The sequence below is a fragment of the Diabrotica undecimpunctata genome, chromosome 6, assembly GCF_040954645.1.
Source record: "Diabrotica undecimpunctata isolate CICGRU chromosome 6, icDiaUnde3, whole genome shotgun sequence".
Lineage (NCBI taxonomy): Eukaryota > Metazoa > Arthropoda > Insecta > Coleoptera > Chrysomelidae > Diabrotica > Diabrotica undecimpunctata.
The window spans coordinates 48,662,816-48,682,844 of NC_092808.1; the positions used below are offsets into that span (position 1 = coordinate 48,662,816).

General features: G+C 36.6%; 1 protein-coding gene across 1 annotated transcript in view; it reads left to right on the forward strand.

Annotated features, from left to right (window-relative positions):
* Window positions 1–20,029, forward strand: part of LOC140443423 (venom peptide isomerase heavy chain-like) — a 33,853-nt gene that overhangs the window by 10,985 nt on the left and 2,839 nt on the right. The window contains exons 2-5 of the mRNA XM_072534676.1: window positions 1,572–1,979; window positions 3,280–3,367; window positions 13,417–13,607; window positions 19,713–19,799. Of these exons, the coding sequence (XP_072390777.1) occupies window positions 1,572–1,979; window positions 3,280–3,367; window positions 13,417–13,607; window positions 19,713–19,799 (774 nt within the window). The remainder of the gene's footprint in view (window positions 1–1,571; window positions 1,980–3,279; window positions 3,368–13,416; window positions 13,608–19,712; window positions 19,800–20,029) is intronic.

A 20,029-nucleotide genomic window follows, 5' to 3' on the forward strand; every position in this document is an offset into this window, starting at 1 on the left:
TTTTTCGTCCATTGTATTTCAATAATCTGTGTATATACTATATATACAATAATTTCTACAATTCTGTATAAGAATATAACTAAAAATTGACTATAAAACGACAAACTATAATACTCTTATTATCAATAACACGTTTTATCAATACTACAATACAGTATTGTTAAAACAGTATTGACAACAATAAGTTTACAAACTTATCACATAAAAATATACTCACAAACGCCAATGCGAAACGCCAATGTAAATTAACCATTTCTTCGACGAAAAAATAATAAAAACTAGTTTTAGGGCATGTTTGGTTCCGAATTGTAAAACGGAATTTCCTCGCTAATTCCAACATTGCCAAACGATTGAAAAATAATGTTTTAAAATATCGATTTTTATTTTATAAATTTAAATATGTAACGAAACGGAAAATATAAATAAAATTTATTTCATTACAATTTTGTGCTTAAGTTTTACCATTGAAAAAATCATGTTTTTTTGTATGTATATGACGGTAATAATCGCTGCCTGGAAGAATACAGGTTTTGTATGACCATAATTACTACTTGTGAACAACAATTGGCTACACTGTACGACAACTTCTGGTCAAGTCTACTATAGAGAAGCACAAATAAATATACTACTTTATATATTCTGTAATTTCTTATGAGGAAACGCAAACTGCAATCGAGAAAACAGGCAGTTTTTCGAGGGCCGCTGTGTACATTTAAATTTGAGGATATTCGGCGTTTAAACTATGAAATCACTATTCTAAATTGAGGCTTTCTACTATAGTTGATTCTAAATTCTGCCAGATATTCGCCCACTATCTTGATTATTATTCGCCCAATATGATCACTCTCAAGATTGTGTTAACTACTTCTAGCAACGCGATGCCTCTATAGTTTTCATATCTCATTTTGCCATCTCTTTTATGTATTTTGCATATTTTTGCTATAACCCACTCTCTTGGCATTTTTTCTGTTTCCCATATGCTTTTTATCAGATTATGTATGTCTTTATGCAGCCCTTTCCCTCATACTTTTATAATTTCTTCCGATATTTCCGTTATTCCTTTCCTGGGCTTTTATTGTTTTTTAGTCCCTTTATTTCTTTTTCTATTTCTTCCTTTGTAGGCATTTCTACCACTATGTGATTATCTACAATTTTATGGATTGTTTCCCTCTCTTCTTCGTTATTGTTTAACAGTTGTGTAAAGTAAGTTTTCCCATTTCTCATTGTATCCCCTGGTTAATTTATCAATATCCAATCATTATTCTTCATGAATGGGTTATTTTTCTGATATCCTCTTTTCATTTTCTTGTTTCCTGGTAAAAGGATCTTATTTACTTTTTTTTTTAATTTTTCTTTGTGTTTGTTTTCATTGTATTTTCTTTTTTTGTTTTGCATGTTCTCTTCATAGTTCTCCTGAATTCTCTGTATTCTTTTCTGTTACTGTCAGTATTGTTTGTTAAATTTTCTATTCTTATTTTTCTAATTGCCTCTGCTAATTTCTTTTTATAATAAAAATAAATTTATATTAATTTTAAGTTTTTTTTTATTGACTTGTAACATTTTATTTTCAGATTTTCCAACAATTACTTGCACAGCTTCAAAAGGAGACTTGTGCATGCCTATCAGACAATGTCCATTTTTTAACGATCTTCTGAATAATAATCCAATACCTCGACCCAGAAATGTAATAAGTGCCATCAGAGAAAATCAATGTGGTTTTAAAGGAAATACTCCCTATGTGTGTTGTAGTAGGCCTACTACTATTCCTCCAGAGACCACAACAGAATATAAAACGGTATCTCCGTTTTCCACGCACGTATCTGATAGATTTTCTGATTCTCTAACAAAACACTATAACTACCGTTTGCTACCCCAAAATATTTGTGGAGTTGTCAGCACAGGTTCGAGGATTACTAATGGACAGACTGCTGGATTGAATGAATATCCATGGATGGCGTTAATATTTTATAATAGTTCAGGTGAGCAAACTTATAATCTATATTAATAGAAATGAATCGCCAAAATGTTTACGGGCATCACTTCAGAACGACTGCACCAAATTAGATAATTCTTTTTTTGTTGTGTTTGTTATTATCAGGGGAAGGTTTTGTGTAAAAAATTACCAACACCTCTATTACTAACTCATATTTCTTAATAGCCATATTAGTATCACAGAGTTAATTGACATACTTCTCCGAAATGACTGGAGCTGCATTTACGAAATTTTGCATATATATTCGGTAGGTCTCAGAATAGGTCGTAATCCATTTTTATTGCCGCTCTAGGGTAAGAGTGGTTCACTCCAAACATTTTTTTTATTTTTTGGACAAAAATTTTTATTTTTATTTTTTTCGGATGTGGCATTAAAAAAAAATAATTAATTATAATAATTTTCAACCTTCTATCACCAACCCCTATTGGTTAATAGCCATACTAGTGTCACAGAGTTAGTTGCCATACTCATCCGAAACGGGATGAATGATTTTTATAAAATTTTCCATGTAGGTATATTAGGTAGATCTAATAATTGGTGGTAATATATTTTTGATATCCCTAATTGCTAATGTGTTGCACTCCAAACATTTTTTTTTAGTTTTTAAACAAAATTTTTTACTTCTATTTTTTTATGATGTGTGTTAAAGAGTACATAGATCCCTTAATTTTCACCCTAATATTACTAACCCCTATTTTTAATTGCCATATTAGTATCAAAGAGTTAGTTGCCATACTTCTTCCAAATGGCTTGACCTATTTTTATAAACAATTTTATGTATACTTAATAGGTCTGATAATCGGTCTTAATCTATTTTCCATAGCCGTAAGGAGCACGAGTCGTTCTCCCTGAACATTTTTTAAAATTGTGTTTCTCGAAGGAGGAGACACGGGTCTCCTCCTTTCTGCTTATGTGGTTATTCCATTCTTTTTTTCTATTTTGTGTCCATTCATTTATACCTTAAAGTTTTGCCGATACTGTATAATATTCGATACTGTAGTCCATTTTTTCCTTTTTATTTTTTTTCCATTTACGGATTTATGAATAAACTATAAATATGTATCGTTTATCTGTGTAAACTTAATGATTTAAAAATACAGTTTTTTCAGGGGAACATCCAGCGCACAAGAATTTGGTGAATCGCCATAAAAATAGTGTAAATGTTATATTTGTAGTGTCATTAAATAAATGTAAATTAGTATATTTTAAAAAAATTTACGGGATATTTTACTCATTTTATAGTTGTTTTTAAATTCATTTTAATACTGCTTGTTTTATATTTTCAGATGGTATAATTGACTTTAGATGTGGAGGATCTGTTATAAATGACAGATATGTACTTACAGCAGCTCATTGCGTATCAGATCCCTCGGTGTAAGTATTTATTCTTTATCCTATGCTATATATATATATATATATATATATATATATATATATATATATATATATATATATATATATATATATATATATATATATATGTTGTTAAATGTTTGAAAGACTTTTAATAAAAATTTGTTTAAAACAATTTAAACAATTTTAACAAAAAATGGGTTTTAAATGTCACCTTTCAAAGAAAATTTGATGTGAAATTCATATAAACGTTCATTTTGGTTTGACATTTAAAGCTTGACATTTTGAAAGTGTCAGTGTGTTTACTTGAAATGTTTTTAATGAAATGTAGCTATTATATACCGACATACGAATCAGTTGATTAGCTCATTGACTGCCAAATTTTTTTTTAATTTTAATGGGAAAATTTGTGTATATGCATAAAACTTAATTATATTTAAATTATATTTTGTTATTAAAATGTTTGTTGTGTTTTATAGAATATTTTATACAATTAACACTTATTTATTTGGGTATTCCGTTTCCATGTAACCCGGCATTACATTTGTCACATTCTTTTATAACGTTTGTTTTGCACACTGCGCATTTCCTTTGCTTTTTTTCTAAAGTTCTTTTTAAGTAATGTGGTATTGAATCTTGTTTTATCATTTTGATAACCAGTTTTCAAGCTTTTTTTAATCGTCTTAAGTCGAATAATGGTATGCGGTTATTAGCAAGGCAATATACCACGTAAGCATTTACAACAGTTATGTCTGTAATGTTTGTAAAATTATGAAAATACATTTTGCCCGTGAATTCTTATTTTGTATTTGTTAACATTTCAGTCCAAACTTATGCAAAAGTGTTGATCTACTTTGACATCATGTGATCAATCTAACTCGTTGTTCTTCCATCAGGAGAGGCCAAGGTTGCCTTGTGTATCTTCTTGTGTTTAAAATAGGTGCTGGCGACTGTCATATTGAGTGCTGCTGCTAAGTTTAACAGTCGTAATCCATTATCGCTACTGATGTTGTGTAGGCTATTCTTGCATTCATGTCACCTAATACAATCTTAATGTCATTTCTGGGAAATCTCCTGTAGGCTTGCTCTAGGTCTTCGAAGAACTGTTCTTTTATTTCCTCTGGTTTATCATCAGTTGGGGCATGTGCATTGATCAAACTGTAAATTAAAGAATTTCCCTTTCAAGCACAAATAGCACATTGTTTGATTGGCTTTAAAGTCAATAATTAGGCCTTTGGTTTTTGGGTTTACAATAAATCCCACCCCATCTATGTGTTGGTTTTCATTGCTACTATAATATATGGAATGGGTTCTCTTGTCAAGAGTGCCAGTTCCCGTCCACCGCATTTCCGGCAGTGCTAAAACATCTACTTTGTATGTGTTTACTATGTCTAGCAAAGATGTGAGTGCTCCAGTTCGGTACAGGGTTCGGGTATTCCATATTTCTAATCTCAGTTCCATTGTTCGTTTGCAGAGTCGTCGTGAGTGCTATCCAGCTAATAGTTCCTGAGGTTCCGTAACATATTTTTTTTACAGGAAGAGGTTATCAGCCTCTAGTCCAACCCCCAACCTGAAGGGCTAGGGACTTTTCTGTTAGGGTTGCCATACCTTAGTCTGTTTTGGTTCGCGGTTGGTATTTTTATTTCATAACTACCCACCGGTCCTATGACCGGTTAGGGCATTTCCCTATCCACGATCTGGGGACGCGTCCGATGGGAGACAGACAATTTCCCACGGACCCATCTAGATACATTTTTTTTTAATTTTAACACACTTTTTGTCTTTCCAGACTACACAAAATATGTTATTTACATCAAATCTATTCTAAACTGCTGCAAAATTCCTTTTTGAATTCATTGTCTGATTTTATAGAACATTTGTTTAGACTCGGCTTCCCAAACTTATACTCTGACGCACTTGGGACTTTGCCATTTTTTTACGAGACCCCTCAACCCGACCCTCCAAAATACTTACCAATTTTAGTGTTTGACTAGTAACAGGTTATCAGAAAACACTATTTGGACATTTATAGTTTTATTAGAAAATCAGAATAAGCTTTAGGGTAAAGACACACACATCGGTTTTAACCGAAGTGTATCGGTGCCCGAGTCGTTGCATCATGCATTGAATTATAATGGTGTAAAACATACACAGCGGTTCTGACTGCCTCGTTTCTCAAAGCGGTTCTAAAACAGAGTCGGTTGGTGGTAAATGTCTATTATAGAATCGCATCTGTTTTAAAAACGAGAGGCTTGGGGTGTTTATTGTGTTTTGATAGCTCTGTACACACGCGCGCGCGCATTTTTGTCTCGATTTTTGAATTTTTCCTCCGGTGTTTTTGATTTTTTCATACGTGTATCTCTCTCGGTTAGACTTTCTTGGCAAATTGTGAGCAACTCATCAAAACTATCTCGCGACATCCCAGTAGCGTTAAAAAATTTTTCGTCGTCTCGTTGTACTTCAGCAAACAAAGTAAGAAAATGCTCTTTTTGTTCCCTTTCTTTGATAATTGGACGTATCCACATTCTACGTTTTTGTTGTTTCTTCTTGTAAAATTTCCAACGCATGTACAATACTGATAAATACAATACACCGTTTATCTCGAAAACCCTATCGAACTCTGCACAAATTGTGTTTAATAAAATCACTATAGACTCGTTAAACGTTTCGGTTAGAAACTCTGTGTCTGTTTTACACGAAGCTATCGACGCATTAAACGCTTCGGTTAAAACAGCTGTGTGTGTCTTTACCCTTGGACTGGAACCACAGGACAAATATATTCGTTGTTCTTCTTCCTCTGTTGAAATTGTCGATGGTGCGGGCGACTGTAAAGGAGTTTTATTGCCAGTCATATTGCTCCAGATTCACACACACACACACACATGAGTTCATCCCAACCCCTATGGAACATGAGTGTACCACTGCTAGACAGTGGGACCCCCATGTCCGAAGATCAGACCGGTCTCGTTCCAAAAGAGCAAGTCATTTTGGCTCGGTACCTATCTGACCCCCAGGTTTTTCCACCACCCCTCCTCTACGTCTGACATACGCAGAGGAGGCTTGAACTGTTACGTCGGGCGATTTGGGAAAAGAAACACCCTCCGTTTTCCATGACTTGTGGTTAGGCCACCTATCTGTAGGGGTAGCTTAGTGTAGCTTTTCTCCCTATTTACTTTACTGAGTTTACTATGGCTTTACTTTGGGCTCTGTGACCCTAAAAAAATGTGTGTCCGATCAGGGGGTCGACAGCAAACTGTCGGCCCCCTGTTCGGTTGTTGTGTGCTCGGTCACACAGTCGTCAATTTGGCAAAACAAGTTTTGGTCTCCTTGCCGACTGGGCGATCGATAGGCCTGGCCATCGAGCCCGTGCTTGTCGCACACGACCTCGATGCTCAGTTTTCGCGAGTTGCCTGTGGCAACTTAGTCCTGAAGGGCTATTCCTGAAGGGTCTTTTTCCTTAGGGGCGTGCCTGAGGGGCCTCAGCCTTGTGGCTTTACTTATTAGGATTTTGTCCTGTTTATTGATTTTACTTTATTGGCCTATACAGATTTTTGTTAGTGGGTTTTTGGGTGAAATAATAATAGGGGTAGGGGTTTTAATGGGTGGGTGGGATGTGCATTCCCAAGTGTATAATGCTCTCACACATCCCGTGTATATGTTTTTGGGTTTTTTGGTTTTGTTTTTAACTGGTTAGTGAAAAAAAAAAAAAAAAAAAAAATTGGGGGATTGGGATGGGATTTAGGGTTTTTTTTTGGTGAGCTAAGCTCTTTTTTGTTTTTTTTGATTTTTTTTTGTGTTTTTGTGTTTTTATGGGCCAAATCTGCTAAGCCATAGATTAGGGCTTCTCATGTGAATATCTTTCTTTACGTTCAATTAGCTGTATCCAGCCAGCTGTTGTTTTGGCCGTCTATGTACTGTCCTTATATTAGGATCGTAGTTTGTCAACTCTCTTAGCGAACGGTTCGGATGGTTTCTGAGGTTTTCAAAAAGCTCATATGCATGTTCGACCATCATGTTCAGGACGCTCTTTTGCTGCGAATCCCTATATACGTACCTTAGTGGCACATATTTAGGAATTTTAAGAGCCTCTCTGATCATGTAGTTCTGTACAGTTTGGATTTTCTTTCTGTTTGTTTCACATGCATGCCCCCACGCTGCTGAGGCGTATGTGAGGGTTGGCAGAATGATGGCATTTGCCATTCTTATTTTCGTTTTGAACCTCAGATTACTTTTCCTCCCTATAAGCGAGGAGAGTTGACTTTTAAGGATTTTTGCCTTTTGAACTGTTCTGTTTATGTGTTTAGTAAAGGTGAGACGTTTATCTAGCGTTACTCCGAGATATTTGGCGTCGTCTTGCCATTCGACCGGAGTATCGAAGATAGATAGTTCCCTGTTGGGGATTCCGTGCCGTCTTTTGTACATGACTGCCTGAGTTTTGTCCGGGTTGACGGCAATTTTCCACGTAACACACCAAGATTGCAAATGGTCTAGTGCCGTTTGCAAGTATCTAGTGGCCAGATCAGGATTTATGCTGCTAGCAGCTATAGCAGTGTCATCGGCGTAAAGGCTGAGCATAGTATGTTGATCACCACCAGGGGTATCTGAAGTGTATATGGTGTACAGGTAAGGCGACAGCACGGCTCCCTGTGGCACTCCAGCCTCCATGATTCCGACTTCGGATAGGGTGGGCCCTATTCGAACTCTGAATCTTCTGTTGGCTAGGTACGAGGAGAGGAGACATGTCATCGCTTCACTGTACCCCATTTCGTTCATTTTATACAGCAATCCGTCGTGCCATACTCTGTCAAAGGCTTTACTGACATCTAAGAAGGCGGTTGCTGTATATTTTCTTTCATTATACCCCTTAGTGATGTACTCTGTCAATCTTAGTATTTGCAGTTCGCAGGAGTGATTGCTCCTAAATCCAAACTGCGCTTCAGGAATTGCATCCGTTGCCTCAGATTCTTCTCTTAATCTTGCCAAGATGACTCGCTCAGCAATTTTGCTTACTGATGATAGTAGGCTAATGGGTCGGTAGTTCTGTGGAAAAATTCCGTCTTTACCCGGTTTCTCTATCATTATAACATGGGCCTCCTTCCACCTGTCAGGAAAGTATCTTAATCTTATGATATGATTGATTATGTTCGTTAGATGAACGATTGCTTTCAGTGGCAGATTTTTTAAGGCCCTGTTTGTGATGTTATCTGGGCCTGGAGCCTTCTTAGCGTTGGTCATTTTGATAAACTGCTGGATTTACTCGGGGGTGGTATGCCTGAGAGCTATGTCGCCTCTACTTCTCTTTAGACGTCTGCTCCTTCTTTCTACTTCGTCTTCGAAGTCTGGATCTTCATCGGGATGGTAGTTGTTTCTGCATCCTCTTTCTAGTGTATCTTTCATGACCTCCGCTTTGTCTTGTTCAGAATAAACTAGGCCGTTTTCCCCATGTAAGGTGGGTATTGGCTTTTTATCCTTTCGCAAGACTTTAGAAAGCTTCCAGAAACCTGATTTATTAGGGTCTAGCTGTTGGATGAAGTCGTCCCAGCTGTTATTTCTGTGGATTTCCAGCTGTTTTTTAACCTCCCTATTTAGTTCATTGGCAATTCTTTTATCTTCTATGTTCCTAGTCCTGTTTGCCCTTCTTCGCTGTCTGTTTTTCTCTCTTATAAGAGTTTTTAATTCGTTGCTGATGTCTCTGAACCTTCCTCTGGGTGTTGTTGAGGTTTCTTCTTTTGTGCTGGTTTCCAGCGTATTTTGTATGGTTCTTTCGAATTTCAACACATACTCTTCTAGTTCCCGTTTGTTGTTGATGTCAGGAACTATTCCTATTGTTTCAGAGACGATACGTTTGAAGTTGGGCCAGCTTATCCTCTTTTTCTTGTATGGCTGCACGTAGTTTGTTTCTACGGCGCCTAGAGTTAGCACGATTAGGTTGTGGTTGGAGTCTCCTTCATTGAGTGAGATTATATCGTGTTGTTGTCCCACGTTATGAAGAATTGCAATGTCCAAATAGGTAGGTAGTCTGTCCCCTCCATGGAAGCATGTGGGCTCCATAGGACCTGTGACAACTGTATTTATTTGGTTTTCCAGATATTCACACAAGAGTCTCCCGTTTCTATTACTAGTTCTGTCAAACCAATTGGGCGATCTCGCATTTAGGTCACCAATTATGACGGTTGGTTCTTCTGTATCAAGAATGGCGTCCAGATCCTCGCCCTGGATCGGTTCATTCGGTCGGACATAAGCTGAGACAATCTTCAGCGTGTCGTTGGCCGTAATGATCCGAACTATGGTGGCTTCCATAGTGACCAGACCACCTGGTGTAGGTATTGATTGGTGTTCTATTCCTTTTTTCACCATAATGGCCGTGCCTCCAGAACGTGATCTATGGTCATTCCTGTAGACGCTGTAACCCGGAAATTTGGTTTTCACCCTTTCCGTAAGATGAGTCTCTTGTAAGGCTACAACGTCTAGATTGAGCCTGTTGGTAAACTCATCCAGATCGTTAATTTTTTGTCTCAATCCGCCAGAATTCCATGATCCTATTTGTAGATCGTCCAATTGTACTGGCATTATTGGTTTGTCCCGAAACTGCTCAAGGCGCTCATAACGGTTGTTAATTTCTCAAACATTGTTGAGACGTGGTTTATTTGCTCCTGGAAGGTAGCAATTAGTTTTTCATTCAGCACGTTTGTGTTTATATTTGCCTCCTGTTCCACATTATTGTTCTTTTTGGCCATTTGGGCGTAACTTACGTTTTGTTTTGTAGGAATACTTTGTGTATTCCTATTTGTTGCCTGTTGTTGTTGTGTTGGCTTTCTTTTAGGTACTTTTTTGCACCCTCTGTAGTTTGCCGTGTGAGCCTCGTTGCAATTAGCGCACTTTGGGGGAGTGTTTCTATCCTTTTCGCAGTCTCCTGACTTGTGGTTTTCTCCACATTTTACACATTTCGAACCGCAGTGACAAGCCTTCGAACCATGGAAGAAACCCTGGCAGTTGTAGCACTGCATGATCTCTTTTTTGTTTTTATACTCGTCTTCTATGTACACTTTCATGTAACATAGGTTGTTTATGTTCTTTATTTTCTGGTCATCTGATTCTTTGATCGTGACGTAGAACATCGGCATTGGCTTTTTGTCTCTTTTCGAGATCATGCTAGTCACTCTTATGACGTCTATGTCTTGATCCTCCAATGCTTGGTGGATGGTTTCGACGTCAGTTTTGGCTCCTAAACCTCTGAGCACTACCCTTTTTGTCCTTTCCAGGTCTATAGGATACGCGATGTATTCTATATTTTTATTTTCTTTTCTTTTTAGCTCCAGATTATCGGGAAAATATTTTTTAAAGTGTTTGCTCTTCGCTTAACGGTAGGAAGTGCCGTACAAGCATTATTTTTAAAAGGGATCTAGGATTTCTATCGATTTTTCTTGTATCTTCTATCTTCTAATTTTCTCTTCTTTAAGAGCAACTTCTTCTGAAACCCAGTAATTTTATCTGCCAATTGCAGGATATGAGTATTGTTTCCAAGCAATGGCTTAAGATCACTTAATTTTTTAAATTTGTCACAGGGATATGTTATTAATTTTATTATAAAATCTAAATTAATAACGTTTTGCGTCTTATTATGTGATTATATCTGTAGATATTTGTAAAATTCGTTCCTTAATTCCTATGCACGTGCGAGTAAATTACTTTTAGACAACCAACGAGAATTGCAATAATAAATTAAGGAGGTATACTCGGCACCCAATTCTTTACATAGCTTTCCCCATAATTTGCACATCAATATCTTCTGCCATGTCGTGAATAAGGCGACTTAATGGTATTGTTTGAAAGATGTAAATTTTTTATTTCTTTAGCTGCCTTTAATCTCCAATTATCACTGATATAATATCAACCGCGCTGCAAGTAAGATCAGTTCCTCTGCAATCGTGTGTGGTTTCTTACATTTGGCAACACGGTGGCCATTCTCCTACCATATAGGGGACACAGTATATTGCTTAAAAAGAATTCTTTTTAGCAATATACTGTGTAGGGGACGAGCAATGTTATGGTAGGAGTTGATGCTCTCGAAATCAAAGCCCTGGACTGATGTTTTAGTTTTCGCAATTTTATTACAAAAAAGTATCTCGGCTTACTTTGTAAATGACTGTGAGTTGATTTCGAATGACATTTAAATTTATAAGGAAGCACACTTTCCGCTGACAAAACTTTGTGACAAACAACACGTTGAGGAAGTTCTACATATCCCTTTAGCAATGCAGGTAAATCCGCAAATCAAATACTGATCGTCATATTTCCTACATTTCTTCCATTTACATAAAGGTACATTACTGCTCTCGTCTGAGTTTTCACTTCGTTTTCATTTTTTTTAAATAATATTCATTCATAAAATAGTCAATAACCCGCTCGCGATGTATATCAAAATGCGCACTGCGTTCACTCAACTCGGTCGCATCGACAGGTGACGAACCTGCCGCGACGCCCCAGTGCATCGCGTCGGACAGTTTGGGAAGCCCTGGTTTACACGATTTGTTCTGGCTCCCAGGCCTTGTAATGCTCAGTGTGATAACAGTATCTCGTTTCTGGACAGGACATTGTCCATTGTTTAAATCCAAATCGATTTGGCTTTCCTCCAAAGAATTAATGAAATAATAATGACTACAGTACCTACTCATTGTCTCATTAATACTCATATTTTTTAAACAACTTCATTTGATATATCGTTGGTTCATAAGATGTATCAGTGGATATATTCTGAAATCGGGGTCTGTTCTCTTAGTAGGGAGGAGCTCTAAATTATCATTGAAATGATAAATTTTTTATTTCTAAATAACTGTTTCTAGAAAAACATTTACTTACAACTTACAATGCCAATTCTTACAACTCTTCACAGCGATCCATTGCCCCTGTGATAATGAATGATATCCAGTAAGCATTAAAAATCCTAAAAAAACAAATAAACAATCTGTTGACAAAGTAAAAAGGACAGCATATGTGACACTTTCTTTTACTATATTATACTACATTAGTATTTACTTCTTCATTAAACATACTTTCAAAAACTTCAGGCGACTTTCCTTTCAGTCACTGCTTTTTTGTAATCGAACATTCTCAATTTTATCATTTCTACTAAAGGTTTTTGCAATGTCATGCCTTATTTTTTATTAAGTTGAATTTGTTTGTCGATTCTTGACATTAGTTGCTTTCATACGTTTGTCGGAAAAATGAAAGATTACCCATAAACGATCATATCAATCACTTATTTTGTATTTGCTGTCTTTTCTATAACAATCATATGTTATTTATAGAAAAAGACAGCAAATACAAAATAAGTGATTGATATGATCCTTCATGGGTAATCTTTCATTTTTCCGGCTGATTATCATTTGATGATGTACAGGTAGAATCTATAATCTTTGGGACAGCTATCTTCTAATATGTTTCTTCTAATGTCTTTAATATCTGAACAACATCAAAATTATCAGGGGGAAGTTTAAAATTAGTGTCATTTATAACATCTTATAATTGAGTAAGAGTTAAAAATTTCTTGGTACCCAGCTTCATAAAATAAATTTCTGAAAACAAAAATACTTGATATCAGCCACAATTCCCAAATGGGTATAACAAAACTATCAACAATATCGTTTTTTAAGAATACAAAAGGCTGAGTATGTAACACATAGTTACTATTACCTTTAAATCGATGTTTATATATGGTATCTATTTATAGTACAAAAAAAACAAAATAAAAATATCATGCTTTATAATGGTAATTTGATAGTGCTTAACTTACAGGTTACGTATTTCCAAATTTGATCTCTAGTTGGTAAGAAACAAGATGCAAAACGGACAGATTTTGCTGTAAACAATAATTACTGATATGTATAAGATAACCAACTGCCAAATGCACCATTGATATTTTTCGCGCCGAATGGTGAACGTTAAAAGTCAAAATCCCGAAATGGGTTAAGTGGCAGTTAATGGGTTAAACATTTTAAAGATATATTTATAGCGTTAATTAATTTATTGTTTTTTATTTATTAAGCTACATTTAAAATTTGTATTTTTAGAATTGGTGTGCGATTGGGAGAGTACAACGTACAAACTCAGATAGACTGCAATCCGACCACGGGTTACTGCGCACCCCCTACTCAAGATTTTCAGATCGAGAAAATAATTATTCATCCAGATTATAACCCCAAAACATTTTCTGATGATATTGCCTTAATTAAACTTAAAGGACCTGCCAATTTTGATCGTGGTAAGATTGTAAACTAGAATTTGTTTTATCTTGGTATTAGACTCCTCTAGTATCAGTATAATAGACATAATAATATAGTGCATGTAGAAAGTATTACAAATTTTTAATTTTTCCCATTTTTATCTAGGTATTTCCCTTTTTTAATACTCTTTACTCACAACAAGAATAATGCTCGAAATAAGTTGTACCGATAGTAGGCAGTAGTACAGCCGAAACTGTGCCGATAGTAAAGCCAAAATGGTACGAAAACACGTTTAGCCAAGAATTAATGATTGGAAATAGGCTAATAAGCTGAGATGATTAAGAAATCCTAATAAACAACACAATATTGAAAAATGTGACCGAATTCAATAAATTATTTAGTCCAAAAAATAATAAAAAAAAATATAGAGATCTTGGGATGGAAAAAGAAGAAGAGAAAGACCCGTAATGAGATGGCACGATGATCTAAGAAAGATAGCAGGAAAAACGTGACTGAGAAGAGCAAACAAGATACAGGCATATATCGTGTTAAGTTAAGGGAAAAGGAAACAGTTAAGTTTAACAGTTAACTTCCAAGAAATCTTCAGCGATAGTTACATTTCTGCCAACGTATTTTAGCCAAACATAATGTAGTAGGTGTTTGATTACACTACATCAATATATTATATTACACTACAATAAAGTACCCAAAGAATGAGATATAAGCATACTAATCCTTCTGTTTAAAATTGTGACAAGAACCAGAAAACTATAAAGAAGTCAATATATTACACACCACTCTGAAAGTAAACTTTAACTAAATTAATAAACGAGAGAATATCACTTGAGGCTTCCGAAGCGGAAAATCATGTAGAAACGCAGTATTTGTTATAAGATAAATCACGGAAAAAGCACTAAAATACAATCGACTGATGTTCTTTTGCCTGATTGCCTTACAAAAGCATTTAACAGAGTGAGTAACATTTTATACAATAGACAAGTACCAATAGACATAATAGATGGACAACTGACACAGGAAATAGACACAGGCACAGGTATAAGTATAATACGACAGGAAATAAAGAAATTACGATCTTCTGCTATGCAGACGATGCCATACTAACAGCAGGAAATGAGGACGACTTACAAAGATTGCTCTTTAAGTTGAACATAATAGCAAAGAAGGCTAAGCATAGTCATTTAACCCCAGAAAATAACTATAGCCATCAGCAAAGATCCAATCGGATATAAAATAGAAATTGACGGAACCAGCATTGAACAAATTATGGAAACCAACTATTTAGGCATCACACTATGCAGTTAAGGTTACCTAGAAGCAGAGGTAAAAAACAAAGACAGAAAGGTACTGAAGCAACAGGATGTTCAAACAACTTCAAGAGTTTTACATAGTTTTGTCTGTCACGTTTTAGGGAGATACGAATCTTCATTAATTGCATTCAAAACTTTGGCAAATGTTGGTATCTCTTTTTTAACATACAACTTGTGAATTTTTATTCTTATTCCGGTTTTAATTTGTTCAGTTAATTGAATTTTTTCCCTTTTGCATTGTCGTTTGGAGGTTTACAAACTCCGCTTTTTAATTCACTCATAATTGTTTATATCGTTGATTTTCTTACATTACATTTTCTTACATTATAGCTGTCATATTTGACATAAACGTCGAATCGCACACTGAATTTTTTATATAACCACAACTAAATACTTCTTATTATAATATAAAACTAATCAAAATTCTGGAGAATGAATGAATTTTTACTGTTCCGACCCATTACTTTCATCCATGTTTTACTAAATAACTGTAGCGAGATTAAATAAAACGAGCGGTTTGAATTTATATAAATATATTTATTTATAAGTTTACAGTTCGATAGTATCTTAACAACTCACTCTACTCAACATCGTATGCTTATATACAAAAGTTACTATGTACTAGAACATTCTGGAGTAGCCCACCTCTAATTCGCCTATTTGACGGGTTGATCTCTCTCGCGCTCGAGACATCGCCGGAAACTTCTAGTCGCTTTCGAGATGCAACCGTTACACGGTCCATGCCGAAAGCATGTTCGTAACACTGCTCCACTCTTAGATCTGAGCGTCCTGATCAGCATCTCTATATGTAGGCCCAGGATGGCGGAATCTACAGGACTCTCCAGCTCTGCATGATCCCCTCAGAAAGAAATAACAGTCTACTGTCTTTGAAGGACACGATTTCTTCGGATTAATGCAACACACAGTAAGTCTTACGCCGGTTTCTCGGAAGATCACTTCAAGCATGCTTCTGACAATCTTCCAATCCAGATTATCTAGTGCATGGCCTATCTTGGGTAAGGCCAAATTCTTGATGTCGTAATTGCAGATGATTTTCTTCAAATTAGTTAGAGCACGCCATATATCCTCGTAGATTGCCATGTCTGTATACGACTTTCTGGTCACCATATACAGCAAAGATCGAGGACCATCTTCTAATCTCAGTACTGTTTTAACTTTAGGCTGCTGATTTTTTAACTCGTCTAAACGACCAAACTTTTTATAAAATACGGATGAGATTCCTTTAGTCGTCTCAAGATCTTGGGCAACACAGTGGGCTAGAGAAACGTTATGCGGATCACTAAAAAGATCTCGCTGAACTTCTGTCGTCACGCCGAATCTAGCACTCTTTATTTCTGCGTAATTTGACATAAATTCATTAAAGCTTGGTCGCCGGTCATCTTTGATCTCATGTTGAAGGGTTCGTGATCTTCTGTGTCATTTAAGCCAGCATAAGGTGCAAGACGATTTATGTGAACTACTTTTGGTTTACCTTTCGGCAACTTCTTAGTTCGGTATATTACGTCATTTATTCTCTTTTTAATTTCGTACGGACCTTCCCATTGTCTTTGCAATTTAGGAGACAAGCCTCAACGACAAGCATCGAGAATCATATTGATCTTTCATTCTGTCACTCGCTAACTGGATGTGTTGTTGGGCAAGTTCATGAATGTTGTTCATTCTTAACTTCAGGCGGCCGACATAATCTTCGCTTGCAACATGTTCTTCGGAAGGTCTACATCCAAACTCTAGGTCGCAGGGCAAACGAACTTCACGACCTAACATCAGGCAGGTTGGAGTCTAGCCTGTAGTTTCATTCACGGCCGAGCGGTAGGCCATTAGGAATAAATAAAGCATTAGGAATAAATACATTTGCTGGTCCCAATCTCTTTGATGTTCTGATACAACTTTGGACAGGTGTTTACCCATCGTTCGGTTCATCCTCTTGACCATTCCATCTGATTGAGGATGCAGGGGTGTCGTTCTGGTCGTTTTGACACCAATCAATTTACAAACGTTTTGAAGAAGGGTTGACTCGAAGTTTCGCCCTTGGTCGGAGTGGATCTCCAAGGGAACACCAAATCGGCTAAAGAATTCTTTAACAAGTACCTCTGCAACGGTAGCAGCTTCTTGATTTGGTATCGCATAGGCCTCAGTCCATTTCGTAAAATAATCCATGGCTACCAGGGTATATTTATTTCCATCGTTCGTCTCTGAGAGTGGACCCGCAATGTCGATTGCTACTCTTTCCATAGGACTACCAACATTGTACTGTTTCATGGGTGCCTTCTTTTTACCAATTGTACCATTACTGGTTGCACACAGTTCACGTTTTCGGCACCATCTTCTTACATCATCTTTACAGTTCACCCAATAGAACCGTTCTCAAACCTTTAGCAGAGTCTTCGTAATACCAAAGTGTCCACCTGATGCACCATCATGCAACTGACCCAAAACTTCTGACAATTTACTTATAGGTACAATCAACTGAAATTAGTTTCTGTACCATCATCGTTCTCAAAGGTTCTATACAGAAGATCATCTTTTAGCACTAGGCAATTCCATTGGCTCCAGTAACACTTCACTTCGGGACTACATGCACTAATTTCTTGCCAAGAAGGTCTTTCACTTTGACGCATCCAATCCAATACTCTTTTTATACATGGATCATCTGCTTGAACGTCTTGTAGCTGTTGAGGCTGCCATTGATCATTAATAACGTTGGTTCGTCTCACGGGGCAAAGTCGTTCTCCTAATTTAAGATAGTGATTACAATTTGCACTGCATCGCCGTCTTGACCGAGCCTCAGCATTTGAATGACTTTTTCCAGCCCAGTGTTCGATCTGTTCTAGCTTTCTAGCTGTTGTATTATTTTCTTGCAATTTACGACGAATGTGACCTACGTCGCCACCACTCCAACATCTGGTTTTGCGTCTCTTCGGCATCGTGTTACGAACTACTTTCCGTACGATTTCCTCCAGACGTTTATCGTTTTGTTCGTCGCTCTCTTCAGAGGTTCGTACTCGATAGGTCCGTGAAGCTCGACTAGCTGTCTCGTGTTCCAAGGCAATGGAGAGCGCTTCATCTAAAACTTTCGATCTTATTAGTCGAAAGCTTTCTGTTGTTCACTGTCTCTCAACCCATTGACGAAGGTATTTACAGCAATTTTTTCCAAAATGTTGTCTGGTACCTCCGGATAAGCCAACCGCGCTATACAAGCAACATCTGCTTCAAATTCTTGCAAATTTTTACTTGCTCGTTGAATTCTACTTCTTAGGTGCGCCTTGTAGACTTGTTGTAGATGGGCATCTCTGTAACGTTTGTCTAGGCGAGTAAAAAAGGTCTGGTAACATTTTTCTTCACCCTTAGGAATCGATCTTAGGATATCTGCAGCATCACCTCGTAAAGCAGCGGTCAAGGAAACAGCTTTTTCTTGTTCTGTCCAATGATTGGCTGTCGCAATAGCTTCAAATTGTCTAAGGTATATGGACCAAGAGGACTTTCCATCAAATGGTGGCAATTTGAATCTCATATGTGTCGTATTGTCTCTAGGTGATTCTTCTTTCACTACCGGATCTATGGCTACGGCATTAACTTTTACGGCACTTTTGTATTGGTTATAATGCTCTCTAACTGTTTGATCTTCTCTTGTTCTCATTGTTCTGAGTACATACTTCGTCGAATCTTTTAGAAACCTATTCGAGTTTCTCGTCGTTTTGTCTAGCTATTCTTTAATAATTTGAGACGTTTCATCGAATCTTTCGTCATTCTTTCGAGAAGTTTCTTCAATCATTTAAGACGTTTCTTCAATCATTCGAGACGTTTTATCGAATCTTTTGGAAACATTCTCGAATTTTCCATCAATTATTCTGTTAAAACGGCTTCTTCTGCTGATTGAAACTGAAATGTCTCTGGGTCATCTCCATTGTTGTTAAGAACAGTTCTCAGTTGTTCTTGGATTATTTAATTGGATCCTCTGCAATCTTTATCGCGTTCTTCTAGTTGCTCACGCAACTGGTTTACTAAAAGTTCTAGTAGCAGCACGCATCATCCAGTAGCAACATTTTTTAAATGTTCTTTCATACAAAGATCACTACCGAACTATGCGGATGTTCCTGACGAACAATACTTTTCAAAAATCTTTTTTAAAAGTCACTGCTGAATTTATTTTTTAAATAAATCAGTTAACCCCACACCTGACACCAACTGTAGCGAGATTAAATAAAACGAGCGGTTCGAATTTATATAAATATATTTATTTATAAGTTTACAGTTCGATAGTATCTTAACAACTCACTCTACTCAACATCGTATGCTTATTTACAAAAGTTACTATGTACTAGAACATTCTGGAGTAGCCCACCTCTAATTCGCCTATTTGACGGGTTGATCTCTCTCTAGTCGCTTTCGAGATGCAACCGTTACACGGGCCACGCCAAATGCATGTTCGTAACACAACTATAACCATAATATTAGTGATTTCTAGGAAGTTGATGATAACTAACGATTTACCATTAGATTATAGTCTAATAGTCTAATATAGTATAATAGTCACTTTTATAGATTTTCAACAACTGAAAAATCAAGTAAAATAGATACCGAATACCTACCATATATGAATACCATTACATAGATATTCGAAATGAATATTTTTAAATGCCCATTTTACGTACCCTGTAAATAATAAAATATAGGCACCCACACGTGAAACTGCCTGCTTCTACAATACTATTATTTCGTGGCGATTGCTAAAACACTATACTATTTTACAAAAAGCATAACATTTTTTCATTAATTTTGTCTTTTATATTTTAGATAACGTAAAGCCAATCTGTTTGCCTGTAGAGTCAACTCTAACCAGTAGATCTGCAATTGTAGCCGGATGGGGAGTTACAGAGGATGGTAAGTATTCTCTAAAATTATTAGGTGTCTTCAGATGACCTCAGCGGTTGGACAGCTGACTAAGCGGTAGCGTTCAGACCCCCCTCGTAAGCCACTGAAAGTCAGCAGCTGTTAGAGGGTATTTTAAATCCAGTGGCGAGCACTTCCACGGAATAATTTATCGCGCAAACAATAGAATTTCTATGATAAGGGCCAAGCAGCGGCGTTGCAATATTAAACAATTTGAGGAG